Source organism: Lissotriton vulgaris, chromosome 12, assembly GCF_964263255.1.
Source record: "Lissotriton vulgaris chromosome 12, aLisVul1.2, whole genome shotgun sequence".
Lineage (NCBI taxonomy): Eukaryota > Metazoa > Chordata > Amphibia > Caudata > Salamandridae > Lissotriton > Lissotriton vulgaris.
The window spans coordinates 796,621,004-796,640,746 of NC_141700.1; the positions used below are offsets into that span (position 1 = coordinate 796,621,004).

General features: G+C 49.1%; 1 protein-coding gene across 1 annotated transcript in view; it reads right to left on the bottom strand.

Moving 5' to 3' along the window:
- The window catches only part of KIF1C (kinesin family member 1C), a 912,154-nt gene that overhangs the window by 545,998 nt on the left and 346,413 nt on the right, over nt 1–19,743 (bottom strand). Inside the window, exon 6 of the mRNA XM_086946204.1 lies at nt 2,332–2,510. Coding sequence (XP_086802330.1) covers nt 2,332–2,510 — 179 coding nt within the window. The remainder of the gene's footprint in view (nt 1–2,331; nt 2,511–19,743) is intronic.

The window sequence follows — 19,743 nt, forward strand, 5'->3', positions numbered from 1 at the left end:
CTCTACAACAAGATATAAGTGATGGTCATCGTAATCAAAGCTTGCGGCGTCAATGGAGATGGTGTCATGGAAAGGGATTTTTGAGAGGATTTATGTTTCACTCTATGTGAAGAGGAGGCATAAAGGTGTACTTCCTCATCAGGAGTAGATAGTAAAGATAGGGCTGGCTCAAAGGAGAATTGTTTGTGTTTCTCCTTTTACTGAGAGTCCTTAGCCAGAGAGGTTCTCAAAAGCTTCCTGGCCTCCTCAGTTGTGCCCTCCTGTAACCTGGCTCTCTTGCAAGACCTGGAAGAGGCTTCACTGTCCTCATCTTACGTGTCTTTGTATTCTGAACCCAACAGAGTAGCCTTCCCTTTCTATCCCTTAAATTTTTGGAAGAAAAAGTGTGACAGATGTTATATTGTTTTACCTCATGCTGGGAATAAAGGCAAAAGATACAGTCATTATGTGGGTCATCCACATGAATCCTTTTCTTTCCACAGGTCTTGCAGGGATGGAAAAGGCCTTTTCCGTCAGACATGATGGTAGGAATCACAAATTCAATGTTGTAGGAGTTGTGTGAAGGAGAAAACTGAGCAAAGCTCAGGGAGACTCTTCACACATGACATAAGGTGAAATTCAGAGGATCTCAGCTTCTCTTGGGAATATTCTAGAGGGTGCTACGACCGACTGGTCATAGTTAAAGTTTGGTTCCTTTATAAAAAAAGAGATCCATACGCTATCAAATTTAGTGGCCTAGTGCCCTTTTATCCTATACTAATGTATTACATTCTGCTTTGTTATGATACTGTGGGACAGCTGGGAATGATTCAATCATCTGAATCTATAAAAAAGATCCAATACTTGATAAATATGAAAGATCTCATGTTGGACAACAACTTGCTTTCACAAAGAGCATCATTTTCCTTATTTCTGTGGTTTTCAGAAGCAGAAGGTAATGACTTTCTAATTTTTCCACTACTGCAGCCTGACGTTTCATCCTAGAAATGCCATATGGCTAACAAACTGCTGAGATATAGCAGCTCCAGCTAATCCAACTACAACACCCAGACTCTAGCTTTCCTGATCAAACTCAGCGCACTGTAGCAATCCCAAAATGACTGGGGTTTCCAGACAGTGGTGACAATCACACAAAGATGGTTCACAGCAGTTCTCAGGGAGACTGGGTCTTTGGGTGCAAGTTTGAGTGGTAGAACCGGCTGGCATAATTGGCTAAGATTTCTACAAGGAGATGCACATTATTGTCCTGGTCAATTGGGACATTTAAAAGCCTTGCAGCCCTTTCTACAAGCTTTCCAGAAGCAGTTACTTTGTCTGGGAATCAAGGTATACTTGGTAGCTGCCAATTCTTGCAACTCCACAATCTAGCACTTACAAGCTTTTTCAAATTCATCTGATCTTACAGTTTACTCCCTGTAGGGCATGTTCCCTAGGCTCTAATCAAGGAGCAATGGGTGACTGTCATAGTCCATCATAGGTATTGGTCCCATGAGTTAGTGGCACATTCAAAGAATTATTCTGCATTGCATTCCCCTGATTTTATTCTGGAAAAGCAGGAACTTTGCTGATATACTCCTCTCCCACTATCTTTTTGGGTACGTTTAGAGCCTCTTCTAAGTTAGCCAATTTTAACGGTGTGGGATATTTGGTGTAAATGATTTATCACATCTGGCTTTGGCTCGATGAGTTTGATTGAATGTCAGACTGAGCATTTTTCAACTAAAGAGGGATGTTTTTGGACCAACAACTCTAGTTTGACAGATGCCTTAAGGCCTCCTTGGATGTATCTAAGTTTTGATCTCTCAAGACATGTGTCTTATAGACAAGTATATCGCTCTTGGGTCCTTATTTGAAACTGCACATGTGGCACAACTGGCATCTGCATAAATATTTATGTTCTGGTGTACGTTTAGATTACCGGTGTGGGCTGTTCTAGTTAGTGTAAGCACTATCGAAAGGGGATATTTACACTTCTTGAAAAGGAGTTCATTTTATCAAATGCATCCCAGAATTATATTACAGATGCAAGCTCAAAGGTAATGAAACCACTGAAGGAAGCAACAAATAGGCATCTCAAAGGATATGGACGATTTTTCAACCACATGTTATACAATGAATCATGTGTCTTGATCCCATTAACACAATGTGTCCTTTCTACCACCACCAGGTCTCTTGCAGTCACACACAAACTTTATTCTGCCCTTGGACAGATCATGCATTTATTAATCAACAGAAAGGTTTTGGGTTCCTACTTTTCATCACAACCAAGAACACACTTTAATCCTTGTTGCTTCATTAGTGACTGATCATTATGGCCCCTATGTTTCTTACCTGGCTTTGTTTCCACAGTCCATCAGGTCAGCAATATCGTTGAAGGAGGTGACAGCCAGTTTGGAAAGGTCCTCCACATAGGGGCCCATTATTGGGTGCTCTCGCACTCGGAGGTTACCCTTGCTTTTGGGGTTCAGCAGATCCCGTACCCGCTCACAATAGATCTCCATGTAGCTGACCTGGGACAATTCAAAAAGAAATCAGGGCCACATCAACAGTAAATTATGACCTTTTTCCCTAGACTGAAACAGGGCTATTGGTCATACTGCTGCTTGTTCTATCCTAATCCAGTGTGTTTCATCCCAGATAAAATACACAGCGATAAAGTGCTCAGTACATACAAACATGAACTGCTCCATCATTCCCAATGCAATCAGTGTTCTTACCCACTACAGCTATTTTTATGGTTGTCTGATTTGATAGCACTGCTGTCCCCCATCACTAGAGAGGAGCTTTGGCTCCGCCCACACGTTGGGAGTCAGGAGTAAGTGTTTTGACTGGGCAGAAGCTGTGTGCTTCCACAAAAAAGTGCTTGACCGCCAGCAGCTGTGATCGTTTGTTCTTTGCTTTCACAAAAAGACATATCCATTCCCAAGCTATTTACTGTTAAATCCCTCACATTACCACACAACATTCCTTTAAAATCGGACCTATTGGCATATACCAATGCTTGTTGACTTTGTGGAACATGTTCAAAGAGAGCAGAAGCAATGAAATCCATGTATGATCAAATATAACCCATTATAATCACTGTTCTTCAGATAACGGACTTTTAATCAGAAGTAGTGCAAGAATTTTATGAACTGAGTTCAACTGGCGCGCTGCATCTGCGGCAGAAAACTGTAACCTCGGTCAGAAGGTTCAAGCCCAGGGCTGATTTAGCATCTCAACATTCAGGTTGGTCAAAGGGGGTACAGTCGAGTCTGGTAACGGGATCATTTGCGTACAGTAAGTCACAATCAGTAAAACAAATAAACACTGTGACCACTCTCCCCTCATCAAGAGTCACTCGTAAGAAACATGTTATCCATCTGTTCATGTGAATGGCTAGCGTACACACATTATGAACTTATTGTTCAGCAGCACTTCCATTCAAAAGGCATTTTTTCATTTGTCTAGTACTTTTGACCCCATGATCAGATCTAAATGAAATCTGGCAAATGCTTGGTGTAGTCCGCTAAGGTCTGGCCTGCCAATTGTCACGCAGACTCATGCAGCGGAACTAAAGTTAAGAGGTGAAAATGGAAAATGCTACTTACCAGTATGCATCTGTTCTTGGCATGTAGCGCTGCAGTCTCTCACTGAGCATTAGATTGCCACCTGGTGTTGGGCTCGGATGATTGCATGTTGTCGTCGTCTTGGAAGAAGTCTTTGTAGTCACGAGATAGGCGACTCAACCCTTGAACGATAGTGCGCATGGGCATCAACTACATCCTTAGATTTTTTTTTTCCACCACTGGGTTCGGATGTAACTTTTACGCTCCGGTTCGAAAACTACTTTGAGTAGTTTGACGCGTCAAAAAGTTTCTTAAACTATTCAACTTACACTTCCAGCCAAACCGCTGAACAGAGTTACACCAAACTTGGAAAGTAGGGTCTAGAATTTTACTTACAAAGCATGCTTTTGTTGGTTTGGCTGTCAATCTGTCTAGTAGTTTTGGAGATACTGGTGTTGAGTGACCTTTCAAGGTATTTCAGTACTATGCTGTTTGGGGATCAATAGTTCCTCTGCAAGTCTAAAAAACACCAAGAAATCTGACTGGATATGAAGCATTTTCTCCAATCCCTTTTGGATAAACAGTTTCAGAGTTGGAAAATGGATCTGAGAGCCCGCACTGGCTGCTGCAAGAGAAAAACGTCTCTTGCAGCAGGCATTTCAAACAAGGGGCACCTTCCTAGCTACCTGCAGAAAAAAATGGATGGCCATTTAAGGAGATCAGATGGGCACATACTGACCCACAGCACACAGTAAGGGGAGTCTGAAAGGGTTCCCGCTACGTTAAATCAAATGTAAAAAAAACTCCAAAAAGTCACTGAACCTCCAGAAGCTCTTGAGGAAACTGTGGACCTCAGGCACCTAAAATGGCAGCAGGGGTCAACGGTATGAACAAAGGTACCAAGGCCCGGGTCGACAATGACAGACCCAAAAAGTGTACAACAAACCCCTGGTCAAGCTTCATGGCCTGGTACTGAGAACTCAAGATAAGCTTAGACAACACTTGTGTCAGTAAAGCTTGCCCCGAGAATATGAAATTTGGGCATGAAGCTTGTCCTGGAGCTACATTCCCTGGAAAAACTTAAAACTAAAATGCCATGGTACAAGCTCTGTGTGCAGCAATGGTTTCACACAAGAGCGTTGGCTCTTCCTAGAAGCCAGCCTGCAATTATCAGATCACCATGCACGAATACAGTGCGGCAACTGTCGCTGCACTCCTTGGAGAATTAGCAGACACACATAACTTACGTGGACCATCAGTTTTGAAATTATTTTAAATTGAATGCCTGAATCATATGGTCTCTCCTGGCTGAAGTTAGGGGCAACAGCAATGCGGTCTTCTATGTAGAATTTAATATCTGCTCTATGTAAGGTTTCGAAAGGAGGTTTCATGAGAAGTGCAAGGAATGAATGTAGCTCCCAAGAACGAGAGCGCTTTATCTTTGGGAATGCAGTAAAAATACCTTTCACAAATTGGTTGCGGGTTCTAGAACCTTGCAAAGAATAGGAGTCTGGGGAGCGTCAGGAGCTTGAAGTAAGGAAGCACTTGGTGAGGTTCTGAAGATGGTGCTGCACCAGGAACAGAATATTTTCCACTTAGCCTGACAAGTTTGATCACTGAAGACAAGATTGCTCTGCAGTCTGACAGGATACCTAGATTGGAAAAATTTAGGAGTCTTCTTTCAATTTGAGAGATCCGTATTTTTGATTAACAATCTGTTCTTACTCTCTGCTATGCAGATGTTGTCAGTGGATGAATGGAGCTTCCAATAGATGGAGAAGATATGTAAACCAATATTGGCAGAGTCACCTGGGTGCTACCAGAATCATTTTGAATGGAAGTTTTATTTTACCTTCCCGATTACCCGCGGAATGAGGGGAAGAGAAAGATAGGTGTAAGAAAGTATCTTTAACCAAGACATCAAAAGCTCTTCCACACACTCTTGAATCTCTATATAGCGTCACCACCCTGTTTGGGCCTCTCCAATGGTTCTAAAACAACCCTGACATCTAACTTATTATCACCTTATCTCTCATATCTAAGTGCTGACATTTTGGTGCATTTGTAACAGTAACAATATATTACCCAACATCCCGCAGTGATATAATACTCAATGTACAAATGGTGTTATTGCAATGATATCTCTGCAGGCTATTCTCTGAACACGCTATGTAACTAACGCAGCAGATAACAGATCTAATTCTAATGTAGAAATATGCACCACTGTACCCCCTTCTCTTCGGTAATCCCTATATACAGATGCAACTGGTATATTGCACCCTTTTGATTAACCTATTTCTGACACTATCTTTAAGTTTGTTATTCTCTTTGCAAAAATTCAACTATTTGGAGACATTAAAACTTCCTTGCCCCTGGGTACCATCACCCCATTTAAAAGATTCAGCATTTTTTGTTCTGGGATGATGCAAACAGATTGAGTGCTGGACGTCCCCCACCAATAAAAGATCATGTCCACTACATCTTGCTTCACCTCCTTGTGGGGACCCTTTGCCACTGTATCCGCCGCCCGTGAGCGGTCTACTTCTGACATGTGTTCTGCAGATAAATAAATGTCATAAGTGATGGTCCAGGTACACATATTTTGAGAGTGGTGATTTGGTTCCACACGGGTTTTCAAACAGTACAGGGCTGCAGCATTGTCTGTCCTCACAAGAACTTAAGAGTTGCTTAACTTTGAAAGAAAAGACTGAAGGCCTCGTTTGATCGCTTAGAGTTTTAGAATGTTTATACAGAGTTGTTTTTCTGTCTCAAACAAATGGTTTCTGGTGTATATGATTTGCAAATGAGCTGCCCATCTCCTGAAGAAACATCTGCTGTCATAGCAAAATGGGCTGCAAGGGCAACCCTCCTGTATTAGTGGATGCACCGTCCATCATTCCAGCACCATCTTGATCTCGTCCCATGATTTGGAATTGATCTTCACAAGATCTGGACACATATGCCATTGCACATCCAGCTCTACTAGCAATGGACACATTTTCAATCTACAGTGAGGAATCAGTAGAATGCACAACTTATGCATCCTTAACAGCCATTTGAATCTGCAAACTGTTGTGCTTTATGAACACTGAATTCATACGGTAAAAAGAGCAGGTTACTGAAGTTAAGACATTTGTTCTTTTGATGGGATTCTTCCAACCACAGATTCCGTTCATCTTGAATAGATACCAAAGCAGTGACTCCCAAAAGTTGAAGTGTATGAGGAGTGGAATCACACCAAGAAGTTCTGCAGGACCAAGCCAGTGAAATGGCCTTCTTTGCAGACTCGACTGTTGAGGCCGTAGTGCTTCAGGAGCATAAGCTCAGACGCCCAAGAAGCAGCCTGGCAGACTTCCGATATGGAACACCAGTCACCAGCGCAATCATGCAGCCCACAGGACCTCAGGAAGCTCCTTCTTGGACAAGCTGCAGCATTTCTTATGCGTATGACCATCCACCTGGATAAAGTTTGTTTTTCTACTGCCCTTCCCTTTTTAGTAACAGCAAAGATCAAGAAAGCAGATCATCAACTCAATACTCCTTTGTGCGCTCAATGTAAAAACTGAGATCTTTTTGGGGCCCGACAGTGAAGCCTCTCCTCAGGGATACGGTGGAAAGAAAAAGGCAAGGTGCGTACCAAGCCACAAACTTCGTCCAACAAACCGGATATATAGATTTGGAAGATGGGTGCCTGGCTACAAAAATAACATCCGCTACTTCAGCAAGCAAATCAAAACCCTTAAGTTGCTGCCGCACAATCTCCAAGCATGGAGAAGCAGAATGCGCAGATTAGTGTGCAGGACTCTGCCCTGTTTCTGGTACAGGCGGTCCTGCCAAATAGTATGAAGGATCAGGGGACAAATGCTCAGGCACAATAGATCTGGGTACCAAACTCTTCTAGGACAATAAGGAGCCATTACAAGGAGCGGATCCTGTCTTTCCTGATCTTCTTCAGATCTTAGTCAGGAGAGGTAGCAAAGGAAAGCATATAAGAATCCTGTCCCACACTTCGAAAGAAATGCACCTTACATAGAGCGTCATAGGGGAAACTAGCTGCAGACAAACTGCGCCTCAGAGGGAGCCTTCTAGTGAGAACTACAGTGTGCCCAAATCATGACAATGCACATTCTCGGAGGTGGAAAATCATCCAAGCAACGCATTTGCCACTGGGAGAAGATGCCTTGAAATACCTCTGGTTGAGGAGGCCATTCATGGTCCGCCGCTGAACTTTACTCAGCTGACCCACTCTGGTGTTCAGTGCACCCACTAGCTGAATGGCTACCTCCTGACACAGGGTCCACAGAACCATAAAGCATTGCTTGCAGGCAACAGTACCACATGGCATTCATGTTGTCTGTCAAGACCTGAACCAGCAAGCAGCTCTAGGAGGTTGATATGTAAATTCAGCTCCAGTGGAGACCAAAGGCCCTGCTGGAGATCAAAGGTCCCTGATCTGGGGGAGGAGCTACGACAGCAAACAAGATGGCTGCTTAGGCTCACGGCTCCGCCGACCTCCGTATCCCGCCACAAGATCCTGTACAATATCCTGATTTTACGCCCAGCCCCTGCGTGGATGAACTGTTCCTCATTCCGATGGTGAAATCTGCAAATTTTTATCAGCTGGTTTTACATCGAGTTGAAGATCGTGGCCTATTCCAGCGGTGAAGCCGGGGCCTCTAGTATCTGCAAGGCCAGGCTGCACTGCAACAACATCGGCCGAGAGACCTAGGCAGGGTCCGGTCAATCGTAGTGGAGGCTTCCTTTGTGCCCGAATTTGACGGCGATTGTTTTCTTTGCTCAGCATTGAGAGAGAGGCGACCTTGCTTGCTACTGACTGTGGGTGGGGGTCCCCTTCCCGCGGACCCGGTGTAGATTCCCGCCGGGGTTCGGCGGGTTGGGACCCCGGCCTGCGGCGTTAAGCCGGGTGAACGTGGCTGTAGATAACGACGGGTTACCGTCCACGCTTGCCCTTTCGTGATCCTGTTTGTCTCCCCCGGAGATGCCAGATTCACCCGGGGAGAGGATTGTGATTGGGGTCGGGCGTGAGACTATGGATCGAACAGTGTCTGAGCAATCGCTGAGGTCAATATTGGCAGAACTTTGGGCGTTTCACTCACAAGTGGATGTTTTACTGACTAAAATGGATACAAGCCTATCTGGAATGCTACTTGTGGTACCGGACCCTGCCCCACTGTTGGAACAGCAATCTGCAGCTACTCAAGCCGCGGCCATTTTGACCCTGTGCGAGGACCCCGTGGGGGAGAGAGTATTGAAACCATCGGATGGTGCTCAGGAAGATGGTGTCCCGAGGTCGTGAGTGTACCACTGCACCTTCCATCAATATTGACTTTGGAGGTATTGAATGGCGTTCCCCCCCCCCAGAGATTTGTGTTGTAGACTCTTCTCTTAACTTGTGGTTGTCTCCTCACTTTTTGGAGATTTTACGATCCCGGGGCAAGAAACATCGGGTCTGTCCAGCTAGGAGAGGGAGACTTTCTGCGCCTGATGTTCTCGTGGACTTACTAGCTATAAGTGGTAATGGATTGACTTTCGGTGACTTCCTTCTCCTCTATGACTCGTTTGTGTGCTTTTGGGTCTCGCTGGAGGGGGTTCGTGTGCTGGTTCGAAAGGGTCAAGGTTAAGATCAATTAAATCGGGACGGTTTGGAATGGCTATTATGGACGCTCAATCTGCAATTGTTTGATTCAAGAGGCTGGGCGGTGTATCATGGTGCCCCCTAATTTCTTTTATAAGGGTTGCTTTACATCCGTCTTTTTGCGACAGGGGGTGTCTGTTTCTGGCGAGGGGACTAAGGGGCCGGGAGCACATACGAATAGGCCCTCCTCCATTCTTCTTTTTCCTTCTTTTAGGGTTTAAGTTGCTTGGGGCGACAGGCACGCTGCTAGTGGGGTTAGGCTACAGCCATCGGCAGGGGTGCAGGGTGGGGGGTTGGAGGGGGTTTTTATTTTGCCTTTTTTATTTTCTATGGCCTTTTTCTCCCTTCCCCTTCTTTCCTTTAGGATCAGTATGGTTTGTGATTTATTCTGATTTCACTGTGTTCTGGAATTAAGTGCCCATGCTCCTTACGTTAGTCGGACTTCCGGGTGGGCAGTTCCTGAGAACTGGCGTTCACGAAAATGTATAATGTATTGTTGTTTACTCCGATTCATAAGCATTTACGCCAGAGTTCCACATACGGCTGTTTCTAGATGCATATCCTGTTTTCTTGGCCTGTCCCCTGTATCCTTTTGTTTGATTGTATGGCACCGGATCCGTTTATTTAGATAATATAAAATAAAACCTCTACTATATCCTGTGACCTATTCATGCGTTCTAATACAAGTTCTATCCTGAGTCACTGCCGGACCTCAGGGTTGTCGGCTGATGAGCTGTGTTGTACAACTATATATTGGGTTCTAATTATGTTTAGCGGCCGGCCCCTGCGGTTGTAGGCCCATACTTGAATTTTATGAATGCTGTAATAAAGGTTTTCCACAAAAAAAAAAAAAAAAAAGTCCCTGATCTCCACTTCTCCCAGATGGCCACTCTAACTTAGAGACAATGCAGCCATCACCACTGTAAACTCTGGATGGGATATGGTGAATGGTCTGCTAAAGAAAAGGATAGCGTCCATCTGCCACCAGTGTAATTCACAAACTGTCTATTTTGACATGCAGACGGTGCTAGAAAGACAACATAGTTGGAGGTTCTACTACTAGGCTTGCATGTATGTGCCACTGAAGCTATGGGACCAGTAGACTGCATAAAACCAAGAGCCAAAAGAAGGTTTGGAACCATCCTTGCCGGAATCAAGGATCAAGCCTGAAAGATCAGGATCATACTTTTAACATGCCAGACTATTCTGAAGAGGTGGAAGAGCCTTGAACATTACCGTGTCCAGGTATAGATTGGTGAACCTCTGAAAGTTTCAGCCTTAAGTCTGGTTCTGGCTCAGCATAAGGTCCGATTGAAACCTCAAGCCCATAACGAGATGCGCTTTCATGTGGCTTCTGCCTGCAACCCTAACTCTATCTTCAATCACAAAGAGATCAAAACAATGCATTAACATTTGAGGTAAAATGGAGAGACCAATACATACCCACTTAGTGGCCGATTTGTACAAAGTGAAACAAGAAAATCTGGATTAATGTCTGCTTTCTCGCTTAACCAAACTGTATGATCCTAGGACGATATTTGATTTTATAGATCCTCCTTTTTCGCAAATGAAAGCACCGTCAAATACATGAGTTTAGAATACCAGCCTTTGAAAGGAGTGTCCATCAGGAATGCCTACATGTCCCCAGAAAATCTTGTGGCGAAGGGGGCGCTAGAGGGCGCACTGCGGAATGGCCGCACTGTCGTGAGGCTCCCGCTGCCCGGAGCTATTATCCGCCTAGGGATCCTGATTATCATCGCTGCGCCCTGATCTGACCCCATAGATCTACTGGGATATCGACTGACTACCCAAGGTCCAACTCCTGGGCCATTCGGAGGTTGCTGGTCGAAGTTACGCGGATCCCAAGTTTCTCCGACTTGCGCTCTGGAAGTCTGATGCCCCCTGGCCCGGCGTCATCGGGCATGCCAGCCCGGGGCTCTGCACGTGGGGTGTAGGCCTTGCTCCGCCCCTCTCCACCGGGCCCGCTCGCAGGCCGGGCAAGCCATTTGGCTCTTCCTTGCTATCGGACTTCTCTCTTGGTTCCTGCATCTGCCTGCCCAGATACCATTGCGCACGGGGGCACAACGGATCTTCTTCTCCTTTTCTGGGGCTCGCCCCTTTGGACTGGAAGTGGAGACGGCCATTTTTCTCGTCGTTGGGAGTGGCGGGGCGTGCTGGCCTGCTCGTGCCCCCACGATTAGAGCTTTTCTGGCCGTACCCTTTGCCCGACCTATATCCTTTGCTTTGGTCCCCCATCGCATCATTAGCGCACCATTATGGGGAAGCCGGACACTAAACAATCCAAATTGTCCTTTGACTCTGGAGGGGCTAGGCGGGGGACGCGTTTGGCCCAGGAGGCCGGAACTTCACGGTCCCCCCCCCCCCCCGAGTGGCGCTGACAATGTCCCGCAACCACCATCACCGGACTTTACCCAAATGATGCAGGAGATGAGACAGGGGTTTGCCACGATAGTGGACAAAGTGGACAAGATATCGTCACGCATGGATGCGGTCGTCCAGAAGCTGGACGTGCATGAGGAGCGATTGACGGCGGCGGAACAGCGCATTTCGGACCATGATGACACGGCGGCCACCCATACCACCCAACTGGCGAGAATGGACAATATCTTGCGTGTCATTGCCGCTAAGAATGAGGAGTTGGAGGCGAGGAGTAGGCGCAACAACGTGCGCATTGTAGGTGTGCCGGAGTCCACGAATGTGGGCAAAATGGAGACTTATGTGGAGAGGCTACTGGTGGGCGCCATTGGGGCGGAAGTGTTCTCGTCCCAGTTCATTGTTGAGAGCGCATCGGACACTGGGACCTCGGCCGGCCTCTGGGGCTGCACCGCGCCCCATCATTGCGCGCCTTTTGAACTATCGTGACCGAGACGCCGCCCTCCAGGCTGCCCGCAGTAACAGGGCCCTTTCTTTCGAAGGGGTGTCTTTCACCATGTACCCCGACTTCACGCCGATGGTGCAGGACCAGCGTCGTAAATTCCTGGGGGTGAAAAGGAAGCTTTGGGATCTACAAGTGGACTACGCCTTGCTGTACCCTGCTAAACTTAGAGTGACGCACCAGGCTAAACAACATTTTTTTACCAACCCACAGCATGCTGAGGATTTTGCGAAGCGCCTCCAGCGCGAGCGAGCAGCTGCGGATCGGGGAGGCAATCGAGACCCTGAGGATGAACATTCGGCGGCTGAGGAGGAGGTCGCTTGATTGTGGTGACTTTGGTCGTTGTCTCTTTTTTTTACTGTTTTTGTTGGAGTATTCTGGACTGGTGCCTGTTATATTGAGTTCTACTGCCTTCCTTCTCCGCATTTGCGGCCTAACTATTGTCCGCTTTTCTGTTTTGCTGGTGCGGGGGTCAGGCCTTTATTGAGATGAGTGAGTGCGTTTTGATTCTTGGGGTCGGTATGGCACCGCAGGATGGTGCTCTCTGGTGTCGCGCTCTGGGCACCCACCCCCCCGCGCTGCGCCTGGGGCCGTCTGACACCTGTTGGCGCGGACACTGGCGTGGCGTGAGGGAGTGGTGTTGTGCACCTCTGGAAGGTTCCCCGGAGGGTGTGCCCCATGTGTACCTTTGTTTTGGATTCTAGTCCTGTGTTGTTTGACTGGATGTGTGTTGGGGAATGGGGGGGGGTGGGGGTGCGTATGGCCTGATGGTTGGGGTGGTATCAGGTGGGTGGATGGGGCGGGAATTAAGCTGTCCATGTTTGTTTGCCCAGGTTCCCTGGGTCGATCTGAGAGGTGCTGCAGTTGTCTGGGTGCACGGGAGTGGTGTTGCGCTCGCTATCTAGGCTGGTCTGCTTCTTTATCTGGCGGAATTGATCCTGGGGTCCGTGCTCCCGTCCATCTTAGGCCCGAGCGCACCGGCCGCCATCTTAGGCTGCCACGTGACGGGGAGCGCTATGCAATGGGACCACGTGTGCGAGTTTCGGGTTGCGAAAGGTGGATTGGCGGCGTGCGGTGTGCAATATGCTCTGAGTGCTTGTTGCATGGATGGTTTGGCTGGGGGGGGTTGTTGTAGTTTTGGTTGAATGGTTCGGAGATGGCTGGGGAATGTGTGGAGTGTATGTTGCGGGTTGTCCGCGCCCTAGGGTGCGGCCCTGTCGCTGGCTGTTGCTGGTAGTTGGATGCCCTGTATTTGCTTATTGGGTCCCGTGGGGCCCTGAAACTGGGTAATGTCGACTGCTGTTATAGATCAGATATCGATTCTATCCTGGAATGTACGGGGACTTAATGATGCCAGGAAATGTCGTAATGTGATCCAGTACACAGACAGGCATGCTATTCATGTTGCTCTCCTCCAGGAGACGCATCTGCGTCCCGCTCCTTCCCCCAACTTTGGCGGGAGGTGGGCTGCGGCCAGGGGGTTTGCCTCCTATTCTTCTTATGCTCGAGGGGTTGTCATCATTGTTAAGAGATCGCTCGCATTTCAGGAACTGGGATTTGTGGGGGACCCTGAGGGGCGCTATGTACTACTGTGGGGGCGGCTTGGGCAGGACACTGTATTGTTTGTTAATTGCTATGCTCCTAATGTCGATACGCCAATCTTTTTTGTCACTTTGTGGGGTCATGTTCTTGCTGTGGATGCCACTTACATTGTGTGGGGGGTGATTTCAATTTTGCATTTTATGCCCAGTCGGACAGATCGGAGGGGAGTCCTCAGTATAATGTACAGGCTAGAGAAGTACTGCGTGGGATTGTGGAGGAGGCTGGGTTGGTCGACAGCTGGAGGTACGCCCACCCCGCCACCAAGGAGGGCACTCATTACACCACACATGCTCGTTCATGGGCGAGACTGGATTATGTGTTTCTCTCTAGAGGGTTGGCAGCTGGCCTGCGGGAGGCTACACATCTGGCTCGGACGTATTCTGATCACTGTCCGGTGAAGGTTGTTCTGTCCGTCCCCGGGCTGCATTGGCCGCGCCCACCTTGGCGACTATTTCCGACTGCATTGCTTGACCCGGTGTTCAAAGAGGAGCTTGGTGCAGAGGTAGAGGCGTTCTTCCCCAGGAACAAGGGCTCTGTGGACAGCGTCGAGGTCATATGGGAGGCGTTCAAGGTTACGGTCCGGGGTGTCACTATTTCTAAAAGTTGTGGAGTACTTCGATTGATTGTTCGGACCCTCGAGAGCTTGGAGGCTGACTTGCGAAACTTAGAACGCAGGATGCAGGTTGACTCTGATCCCGATCTTCTGGCGCAGTTCCGTACTAAACTCTCCGAATATGAGGAGGAGGCTGCTAGAGAGGCTAAGCATTGGGGGAAGTACTGGACGGCGAGGCGATACTGTGAAGGGGAGCGGCCCGGTAAAGTCCTCGCTGCCCTTATTAGACATCCTAGGCATGGGTCGGACGTGTTGGAATTGGTGTCTCCGGATTGCGCTCGCTGTCGGGACACTTCGGAGATTCAGCGTACTTTTATTGACCATTATGCACACCTTTACACGACACAGCAGACGGGTGAGACTCGTTATGGCGGATTTCTTGATGAACTGGCACTTTGTTGGTTATCGGATGGTCATCGTGAGTTCTTAGGCAGGCCCCTGGAGGTGGAGGAAGTCAGGAATGCCATCATGTCTCTGTCTAATGGGAAGGCCGCCGGTCTGGATGGCCTTCCTGCTGAATTTTATAAGTGTTATGTGGACACCATGGCCCCTGTTCTCCGTGAGGTTTTTGAGGAGTCCCTGGAGGAGGGACGTCTGCCGGGTTCCATGCGGGAGGTCGCCATTACGTCGCTGCTTAAGCCGGGTAAGGATCCGCTGGATGTGGGCTCCTATAGACCCCTCTCATTGCTCAACTGCGATGTCAAAATTCTCGCGAAGGTTTTGGCAGTGAGACTAGCCGAGCTCATGCCCGCTATTGTATTGCCTGACCAGTCTGGATTTGTGCCCGGCCGTGCTACATCCCACAATCTTCGCACCTTGTTTTCGCTTGTGTCGACCATTGCTCCCACTGTCCCTGTTGCTGCTATCTTTCTTGATGCCACTAAGGCGTTTGACTCTGTTGAATGGGGCTATCTTATTGATGTTCTTTGTCGGATGGGTTTCCCCAGGATCTTCATCTCATGGGTTAAGCTTTTATATACCGATCCGATGGCGAGGGTGGTGGTGAATGGGGTGTTATCCCCCTCGTTCCCTCTTACGAGAGGGACTCGACAGGGATGCCCCCTCTCGCCCCTCTTGTTTGCTATAGCCATTGAGCCGCTGGCCTGTAGGATTCGTCAGTTTCACCAGCAGAGTGCCTTCAATTGTCTTCAGCGGCAGGTCGGTATTTCGTTATACGCCGATGATGTTACGCTCTACGTCAAGGACCCTGAGAACAACCTTAATTCGCTCTTACGGGAGCTGGTTGCTTTTGGGGGTGTCTCCGGTGTCCATATCAACTGGCGGAAGTCTCAATGTTTCCCCCTCACTGCTGCTGTAGCTAGGTTTCCCCTTGATTACCCTCTGGAATGGTGTGATTCGGAGTTGCGATATTTCGGCATTGTCGTCTCCTTGGACAGAGAAGAATCGATTCGACTTAATTATGGTGTGGCAATTACTAAACTAGCAGACGATGTCACCAGGTGGATGTCCTTGCCTCTCTCCATGGCCGGCAGGGCGTCCCTTATCAAGATGGTAGTTTTGCCCCGCTTTCTTTACCTCTTTCAAAACCTTCCGTACCATCCTGGTGCTTATTTCTTTCGCAGACTTCGTTCTGAGCTCATTCGGTTGTTCTGGGGGGGCAAGCAGCCACGGGTGGCTTGGGCTACCCTTACGTTGCCCTATGCTGATGGCGGTTTCGACGTTCCCGACTTTGAGCTTTATTATCTCAGCGCTCAGGCGCATTACGCTTATCACTGGATGCGCCCCACGCCGTTTATGCCCCAAATTGCTGCTGAACATTGGGTTGCCCACCCGCTCCCATTGGAGGGGATGGTTTTGGGCAAGGTGTCGGATGTGGAAACGCCTCGCACGACGGTGACGTGCACGGTGGATGCTTGGAAACGGGTGGCTCAATTGTTGGGCGTGTCCTTTCTTTACTCGCCGGCCTTGCCTCTGTCTTATCATCCTGATTTGTCGCTGTTGTTGGAAACAGGGTTTCAACGAATGTGTAGGCGGCTAGGTGTCCTCACGTGGGGCGACTTGTTTCATGAAGGTGCCTTCCGTACGCAGGCTCATTTCTTCGGAGCGGCCGCTTGCTCCCCGCTGGAGCTGTTCTACTTTATCCGTTTGCGGCAGGGCCTGCGTGCATTGCTACCAGACTTCCCTTCGGAGCCTGGGGTTACCCTCCCCCTCCACGTGCTGTTGGTCTCAGATGGGCGACACCTGGTGTCGAAATTGTACGGGGCTATCCGCAGACAGCGTTCGTTCCCGGCCAATCGGGTGCGCGAGCAGTGGGTTGCCGAATTGGGTGCTCCCATTACCGACGAGCAATGGCAGTACTGCTGTGGGCTCACGGCCAATGTCTCCTCTAGTTGTCGCCTTAAAATTATCCACTACAAGTTTGTTCAGAGGTACTATTATACTCCGGCGAGGAAACTGCGGTTTCATCTGGCGGAAGATGACAGGTGTGCTAGGTGTCGTGCGGAAGGCGCTGACTTCCTGCACTTGGCTTGGAGTTGTGCGAGGGTGTTAGACTATAGGACTCAGGTTCATGAAGCTCTGCAGGTTATGGCGGAGGATGGGGTGGCATTTGACCCCTTAGTGATGTTGCTGGGCTACTCTAAGGACGTGCCTGCCTCTCACCGTAGGTTTGTTGGCGTGGCCCTGCTGCTGGCTAAGCGTAGAGTTGCTTGTTGCTGGGGTCGTGGCAGGGTGCCGCGCTTTCAGGATTGGTTGACTGACCTCATATACTGCCAGGATCAATACAATATCTATTCTGACCTGATGCCTGTCAGATGCAGGCCGAAGGACTTTTGGAGCCCGCTCCAGGTGTTCCTACTAACCAGAGCTGCGCAGGACTCTGATTCTGAACTTGGGGGCCGTGAAGGGATTGGTTGATGGCAACGAGGGGGCTGGGATTTCACATTAAACCTGCTGATCTTCCAGTATCGGGGTTGAGGTTGAGCCGTCTCCCTGACATGCGAGCTGCTGGGGGCTGTAGTTCCCCTTACGACAAGTGTGTGGCTAGGAATTGAAATCGTATCCCTGTAGGGTACCTTTATTTTATCTCTCCCTTTTATCTGAGTCCCCTTTGTTTTATTTGCTATACGCTAACAGAATGTGTCCATATTGTATTGTCTTCTTAGCTTGCCTGGACATGATGGATCGTTGCCCTCTAATTTGCACTGTACATTTCGATGTTGCTCCTTGTATTACCTGGTATGCTGCCCCGTACTTGCTTGTATTTCATTTTTGGTCCTGACGTACCATTGTAATGGCCATATGTGACTGGATGTATTGTGTATGCACTTCCCTTGACCCTGCTTGTCTCCAAATAAAGGTTTAAAAAAAAAAAAGAAAATCTTGTGGCGAGCCCCTGGCACATCCAAAACAATCTGTCACGTATAGACCAGATATCAAAATGCACTTTGCTGCATCTTGTCCGTTCTGGATCACCTGAGCAAAGGTGTCTCAAAATTAGTCAGAGAAGGTTGGCAGGATCGCTAGCTATCTCCTAAAGAGAATGTGTGCACCATCCCAACAGACAAACAGCATTCATGGGCCTTACGGACATGTTGGCCAAAGACATTTCCCAAAACCCTCAATGCAGGTTGAGCACCTGTCTGGAGGAGAAGCAGGGAATGTGATTGGATTCATATTCGTAGTAGATGTCTGAACTACCAAGCTCTCTGGAGTCTGTTGCTGTTTCAAGAAGGACGGATAGCAAGGAGCGGGCCTATGATGTTTAGTTACAGGACGACTCGCAGGCAGAAATTAATACAGCTTAGACTAGGTTGCCCTCAAGGTTTCCATCAAGGTTCTGAGGTTGCAGGTCCAGACTGCATTATCTCTTTGAAAACGTTTGTCTTGGTTTTTATTCTATGGGTAGTTTCAAGTGTATGGTGGGATGACCAAGTCTGTCGCAGGGGATGTGGGGGGTCCAGTAGAATTCTGCGCATCCAGGTAAATGACGGCATCAGTATAGTGAGTGGGATTAGTTATCCACTTCCTCATTGCAGTCATTGTCGTGTGGGATATTCTGAAGCCCTCGAACAGCGTCGGTTTTCCATACTCCTGTTGTACTGGCGTTGAGGGAGAGGCTTACGATCCTTTAAAGTTGGGAGCTACACCTTGGTGATGTCATATTAAGACATGGGCCTAGCACCAGCTTAGGTGTGTTTCGGATCCAAGATGAGCATCAAAACTGAATTTACTGGGGAGGAGCTACGCGAGGAGCAAGATGGCCGCATAGGACCTTGGCTCCGCGAAGGTAGCCCCCCCGGCTCTACTATCCTGTGACCGATCCTGTCATCGGAGCCTGCCACCCGTTAGATGATGGGACGCTGATGCCCCGGCTGTGATCTGCATCCCGCTGCGACGCTGGGGGCCGAAGCGGCACCGACTTGAAAGTGCGGTCTGGTAGTCGAAGGAGACCCGGGACTTGCGTGGGCAGGAGCCCGAGTGGCAGAAAGTCAATAGCTGGTCCGGACACCGGAAGTCACTGATCCGGCCCGCGGTGCAAGAGAGACTGGGTGGCTGGGTGAGAACCGGGGAGCAGCGGTGAGGGGTGTGAGGCGGAGGAGCGCAGAGGGGCCGAGAGTGAACGGGCCGCTGTCCCCCCGCCCTCCCTCCGCTGCTGGAACGGACTGGTGCTGTGGGAGCTGCCGGATCGCGAGGCTCGCGGACGGGGTCTCTGCTTTGTTCCTCTCTCCCTCCGGCCCCCCCCCCTTTGTGGTGGTCGCACGATTGGGCAGAGAGACGCGCCATTGAGCGGCAGCATTGATCGAGCAGCAGTGGTTGCCTTCCCCCCCTGCCGGCACGGTGAGCTGGAGTGGATTCTTGAGGAGTAGGGGGCCGCCCGCTCACGGAAGGGACAGACTGGTACTATTCCGCCCAGGCGATGGATTGCTGCCGCTGTGAGGGGGATGGCAGAACTAAGATACACTGCCATGGTGAGTTGCTCAGTGTCGACCTGGAGAAGTATTCCGCGCCATCCTTCACTCCTGGCAGTAAGCTTAGTCAATTTCCGCGCAGGGGGGTGCAGTTCTTCAGCCTTGCAGTGGTGGTGGAAGTGAGACTTTGCCAAACAAGACCACTGGGGGCTGGCGAGCCCGGCAACGACACTAGCCTGGGTGGTGTCATTTTGTGGTCCTCGCGAGTTCTGGCTCCTCCTGTTGGGTCATCCTGGGCAATTCCTAGTGGTGGTGTCACTTGGACTGTTGCGTGACCTGCCGCTGCTGCTGCCCTGTGGCTCCTCACAGTTGTGTATGTCGGGCTGTGGAGGACCGCTACACCTGGGGCGTTCGGAGGGAGTGGAGTGAGCCAGATCCGAGGGGGTTGAGACTTGGCAGACATGGCCTTCGTGCGGCCCGCCCCTGGGCTACAGAGGTGTGTTACAAATGGCGGCCAGAGCAGATGCAGATAAGAATCTGCCCGAATCTTCAAGAGG